The sequence below is a fragment of the Pseudophryne corroboree genome, chromosome 5 (genome assembly GCF_028390025.1).
Source record: "Pseudophryne corroboree isolate aPseCor3 chromosome 5, aPseCor3.hap2, whole genome shotgun sequence".
Lineage (NCBI taxonomy): Eukaryota > Metazoa > Chordata > Amphibia > Anura > Myobatrachidae > Pseudophryne > Pseudophryne corroboree.
Window position 1 is genome coordinate 34,899,970 of NC_086448.1, and position 6,479 is coordinate 34,906,448.

Here is a 6,479-nt window from a genome sequence, read left to right on the forward strand (position 1 = left end):
AGGAAATGGCGGCGATGCATAATAATAATTAGGGTTGGCTGTCAGGCCACACATGCATGGGACAAATACAAAAACAGAGGAATTGAAAAGTTGTCTGACGGCTGCAAGGACCTGGGCCGGGATATTGGGCAGAATTTATTTTATGTACCAGCAGGAAATGCGCCATGGTATGGCGCTACATCTACGTACGGATTATCCTGGGCAGCCAGAACGCCCGGCACTGCACTCACTACACACAATTTATTTATTCTATTGAGGGGGGGTGAAAAGTCATCATTGCCACATAATGACTTAACCCCGCGCCTCCCACCGTGGGCATCAATCAACTGGCACGATCTGGAGAAAAAATGGAAGCAGAGATACGCTTATAACCAGGCGGGGCGATCGTGATTGCAATATCTGACAATTGTGTTACATGCGACAAATACGGCTTTTCTTTACGTTCTGCTACAGCAATCGTCACAAAACTACAAACACCCCCCAGCCACCCAAACTCAGTAGAGTGCAGTAAGATGTATCTCCGGCGAGATCTCAGCGCTGGGATTAGTAGCACACGTACGGGCTGGTCCCCTCCTTAGCGCTGTGTGTCGCTTACAGATGTCAGCACTTACAAATCCCCACACACACACTAAGAGTTATTGCCTCTTATACTGCGGAACTGCTGTGTGTTCTTTTCCTGAATTCACTTATATAATTCCCCCCTTAAATCTGTCACGGCCAAGCTTCCTCCGGGGTGACATTACAGCTCCGGATCCACACTCCCAGCCGCGTCCTCCACTAGTGATTTTACCCACTCCCCATCTCTGCAAACTCCGCAAATCCCCCACATATAACGGAATGATTTGCAGAATTAAAACACCCCACCGCCCCATCCTCTCCCTTTGCTGGAAGCAACCTGGTACACATTGCTTCCGCTCATCTCATCCTTCCCCACCGTAAAAGTTTTTTTTCCAGCCCTATAACGATCTATAACGACTTTTCATTTAATTAACTTCATTACAGAAAGGATCAGGAGCTAAAATCCCCCCTTGCCCCCACTTTCCCCTGACACAGCAGTAACTTCTGTAAAGAGACGCTCCTCAGTAGTCCGGAGACAGAGCTGAAGTTTCATAGATTGGGGTGAAATGGGAACGTTTACTCCAAGGGGCGCAGAATGGGTGGGACAGTATATCCGCTGGTTTATATGGTAACGCTGCAGAATATCGAAGATAAATCAAGTGACACGTTACAAAGGAACTAGAAGAAAGCAAAATGTTCACATTCTAAAGCAAATTACAGCTGCGTATACAAAATGCTTTACAATCTGGGTCTCAAGACGCCAAAGGAACAAAATAACCTGCGCAATTAGCACTGTGAATGCAGTAATACAATCGGTACATGTATATCCAGTGCCGTGCAAACAAAACATTTATTTATTACACTTTCCAAGGAATGAAAGCAGAATACATTTTATATCTACAAGAAATAAAACCTTTCAACAGCAAATATATATATATATATATATATATATATATATATTCCAAATAATCCAACATCCAACTCACAGACAATATCGTTGGCTAAAGTTTAACCCAGACGCCGATTCCTAATATATTCTAGCACAAGACGCTACACGCGTGGCGAAACAACAAACACAAGTCGGCATTCCATTTAACCCCTTCCCTGCCGGCTCGTTCCACAGAACCAGACTTTTCCGCTCTGCTGTTATATTTACACGGAAAGACATTAGGCACAATTAGGGGAATGGAGCGGAAAGCTGCCACGATATTAAATGAATGTGGAAAAGATGGGAACACGCAGGGGAGACGAGCCGTCCTCACCCTGCAGACACAGAACGGATATTCGCTGGGACAATTTAGAGTCACAACTGGGTTATTCATTAAGGGGGGTTTCGAGACTACTGATTAATCGTCTGTCCCCTAAGCTGGATAAATAGAATATACCATTATACCATAATAGTATGTTAGGTGGATCAGCCTCATAGAGAAAAAGAGTTTTTGCAACTTTCCATAAAATGAAATGATTATTCCCCACCACTTTTGGGACACAGCGGCGGCTGGCCACACTGTGCTATCAAACATCATAACATTAGTGACGCTAATTAAAACATTCTGAGAATACCGTGCAAACAGCCAGCACACGGACCACTGCCTACGTGGGGTGACACACGGTGTATTAATAGTCGTCCGTCTCATTCACACAATCAGATCTGCAGGAATGCCAAAGTACAGCCTCTGTACAGTGTACAGAATAACCCCAACACTGAATATAATTCCCCAGAAAATAGGGATTTGCACATGTAGCAATTTTTCTTTCTTAGGAAGAAGACAAATACAGGCCACATTTATAACTGTTAAATGCAGAAGTATTTCTCTTTTTATTATAATTATGCAATCACATTTGTAAATTAATTATCCATTGCACTGGTTATGCAAGAAGCCTGCCTCAGAGAGACAGAGGTAACCGTTACTTAACGAATTAAACAGTATAAATTAAAACAGCATCTATTATATGTGTTTCAGTAACTAGAATTTGTCTTTGGCAATTTAGCACTGAAAATCACTGCTGAGAACTCATTTTATATTTTATTTCGATAGATAATTGGTGTTTGTAAGTTATTTGGTTCTAAATCCACAATTTCCATGATATTACAAATTTCTGAATTTTTGTCAAGTAGATGGCAATTAGTAATTTTATTTAATGTACTTTTTAGACGTATTTAAAATATTGTAAATATGCCTGTTCGTAGACACGAAACATAAACGAGACACAACAACACAATTTGGATTAAAAACGACATTTTCAGAAAATATCCAACCTCACAAACTCTCCAGCACTCGTCCCGGACTGAATTCCATGACACGTTTGTATTTGCAAAAGTGAATTTGCTCAACCAAATAAAATTAATTTAAAAAGGTAAAAAAAAAAAAAAGTCAATATGTCAAAACAGGTTTATTTCGGTTTGGTAGCAAATGAGATGCAAGAATTTGTTGCAGTTTCATCCAACACAATTAAAGACATTTCATAAAAATCAGAGGGAAATCAGAATATATCTTTTTGTTTTTTTTATTTCTGTATTTCCGTACATTTCCACAGTAATACCTGTTTTTAGAGCAGTTTATACAAAAAAAAAAATGGACTCAGCTAAATGGATTTATTTTAAAGATGCAACATTAAAAAACTCTAAGTTGTCAAAACTCAGGCCTCAAAATGCACAATTCATGGCTCAATATCCTGCAGAAATTCCAAAAAAAGTCACCGGAGAAACAACTTCTAAATCTGCTAATTCAGTACTTTGAATTTATAATTAGCTTTGTTGTAGTTAACTTGACATTCTTAAGCATTATTTTGCAAGTACATTTTTTTTCTCCAAAATTTTTTGGTGGTTTGTTTTTGTTTTTTTCCTGTTTTTTTTTTAGCAGAAATATTCTTCATGAGCATAAGAATTTAAATAACATTTGTTTCCCAAGGATAAATTCATAAATAAGACCGGTGCATAGAATAGAAAGCAGCCCAATAATTAATTCATATATTACTATATCACCCCATTAGGGTATCTTAGAATGTATGTTTATTACTCAACATTTTAACAGCATAGATAATTTATTTAATTAAATCTCTATAAAACAACAATATGATGTATCCCACTGACTCCTTTATATAGTGCATTAGGCTTTCAATTCGACATTAATGTACTTGTTTATTTAAATAGTATTTGCATGCTATTACATACAAACTTTTCTTAAGACTTTTTTGTTTTCTTTTTTTGTGTCGTGTTTTTTTTTTTAAGTCATTTAAGTCAACAAGCAAAATATAGGCTCAGAAAAAAAAGGCATTAAAACGAACTAAAGTCTACAATTATGTACAAGAGGACACCTTAAATAATAAAATGTATGTGGCTCAGCTTCAATTTAAATAAAATATAGACAAGGGGGAAAGGTTACAGATGGGAGTAAAAATTGCTACACTCAAGCTGAAGGAAGTCCTCAAATAAGAGAAATGTTACTGGATTAAGTGTCCCATATTCCAACTGGAGGTTGAGATAAGGAGTCCAGGAAGAGTATTAAGACTTTGAGTGTTTGGGTCATTTACAAGATGCACAGTTTTTTGTCTTTTTTTTTTTTTTAGTTTGTTTTTTGGAGAAAGGGTTCATCATACACCAAAGTAAACAAGCCGAAAAAAAGGACAAAAACAGAGAGAAAATAAAAACAAACAATCTACGTCATGCATCCTCGTCTGGACAAGTAGAAAAGGGTACCTTGTATTGCCATACATGACCTGCATGCAGGAATGCTAAAATGTCTATTTAAATACCCAAAGAAATTGCACAGTTTTGTTGAGACCCTTGAAGGTTACTCTGTACGTCCATTCAGGTCTGGACGCCGGTCACTCAGTCCCGAAGAGGTGCAATGGTCTTCCTTTTTCCGCTTCAATGCTACCTTATCTACTGGTATTGCTCTGCATGTTTCTTTAGTTTACTCTAATATAACCTTGACTTTGCCAATAAATTAAGACTTCAGTTCTGGCTCAATAAGCAGTCCAAAATATAGGGAGGGGGCAGTTTAAGACCCCCTCTGCTAAAAAATAAAATAAAAAAATGTAGATGTCCATGTCAGATATATACACAATTCAATGTATGACGCGAAGGGTTAATTCGTTTCGCCATGGCAAAGCTCTAGAAATTAAAATACGGCTGTTTCCCCCATGGCCCGTCACAATCTAGGTAGGATGGATCAAATGTGCGGTAGTTGGACAGAGTTGGGGAAGAATGCATAAGTTACTGTATTGTTACTACAAGTCCTTTACCTCTATGTACAGGTCTGCACACTGGGTGTCAGGGGGTGGAAAGTTCACATGAAGAAGTCAGCAGTACCTTTGCCAGGGTTAGACTGCTGTGGGGACTCTCTAGTGGTGAAGCTTCTGCTGGCCAGCTTCTCATACTTGTCTTTGTACAGATCCCTCTCTTTGGCCAGCCTGGACACTTCTTGTTTGAGCTGCTCCACTTGGCTCTGGAGCTGACACTTCTCTGTCTCCAGGATATGCCTCTGCTGCACCCGCTTGTACCTGCAGGACTGGGCATAGCCCCTGTTCTTCAAGGTCCTTCTCTTCTGCTTGAGGCGGATGACCTCCTCTTTGCTGAAGCCCCTCAGCTGCCTGTTGAGTTCCCTCACAGACATGCTGACCAGCTGCTCATCTGAGAACCTCTCTTCTAGCCTGAGGTGGTGGTTGTGGTGGTGATGATGGTGATGGACCGGGTGGTGGTGGCTAGATGGTGCCATCTCATCCCCTGGGTACTGCTGACCCCTGTAGCCATCGTAGCCCTGGTGGTGGTGGTGATGGTGATGGGGGTTACCTATTAGTGCCTCCACAGCATCTTCTGGAGTCAAGTTGAGGGCTTCTGGATTGATGTGGTGCTGGTAGTTAGACATCCAGTACAGGTCCTCCAGCTGGGGCTTGTTGGCAGCGTTGGGGTTATTTGGATTTACGTTGGACTGCGCCCCAGGGCTGGGGGCGCAGAAGCTGGGGGAGGAAGGCACCGAGGAGCAAGGGGTGCTCATTGGGGTGGAAGACAAAGATCCGGGAGGCAGGCGGTGGCAGAATCTCTCAGCTTCTGGGGGTTCCTTCTTCACCTCAAATTTCATCAGATCAAAATCGTTGACATACTCTATGGCAAGTGGGCTGTTGGGCAACTCTGCGCTCATAGCCAGATCAGAGGCCATCTCAGTCCATATAAGAGTTGTCACTGTCACTGGTTACAATTTAGGAGCTCCACGCCCCCTTCCTTGTGTGTCTCTACACTGCAGCCTGCAGGAGGATGAGCGCTCTGGTGGGATCTGTCACCAGCTGGAAAGTCCACCCCAGCTCCCTGCTCCTGACAGCCCCCCAACCCCTCTGAGAATGTGCTCTGCTGTGGTGGGCTCCAAGCAGTGGGGTGAGGAGAGCTGCAGCCTCTTCCTATGCAGGGAAAGTTGCAGCCTGCCCTAATCTCAGCAAGTTTGCAGTGAGGCTGTGCAGCAGCTGAGCCTTCTTCTTGCAGAGTGTGCAGAGCATGGATCACTCAGTGCACAGCTCTGGGACATGCTCTGCAATCTCAGGGCAGGGGCTCTCCTTGTGCACCAGTGGGTCTGGGCAGCATCTGCTGTGGGCTGCTTCCCTGCCCCCTTGCTGTGCTGGGTGTCAGCAGCCTCCACACTGACTGCAGCCTCTGCCTCTATGAGTGTGAGGGGATGAGCAGCACTCTCTCTGCCCTTTAACAAGACAACGTGCCTGGCCACGCCCGGCTAGGTGTGGGGATCCCGTCCAGGACCAATCACGTCCCCCTGTAGCACTATACATTTACATATCTCTGTAGCAACGTAAGTGAGGGGCTGTCAATCTCCCGGAGGGAACAGCTGGGAGGAAAAAGAAGAGCATGGGCCCTCTAGTGGCCGTAATCTGGTACTGCGCCGTCACAGGTTTATGGCCGGGATCGGAGGAGA

At 42.8% G+C, this 6,479-nt stretch overlaps 1 protein-coding gene across 1 annotated transcript; it reads right to left on the reverse strand.

Annotated features, from left to right (window-relative positions):
* Positions 1–3,050: 3,050 nt before the first annotated feature.
* On the reverse strand, positions 3,051–6,218 carry MAFA (MAF bZIP transcription factor A). The gene has a single exon (XM_063921211.1). The coding sequence runs from the start codon at positions 5,718–5,720 to the stop codon at positions 4,851–4,853; it is 870 nt and encodes a 289-aa protein (XP_063777281.1). The 5' UTR covers positions 5,721–6,218; the 3' UTR covers positions 3,051–4,850.
* Between the last annotated feature and the right edge of the window lie 261 nt (positions 6,219–6,479).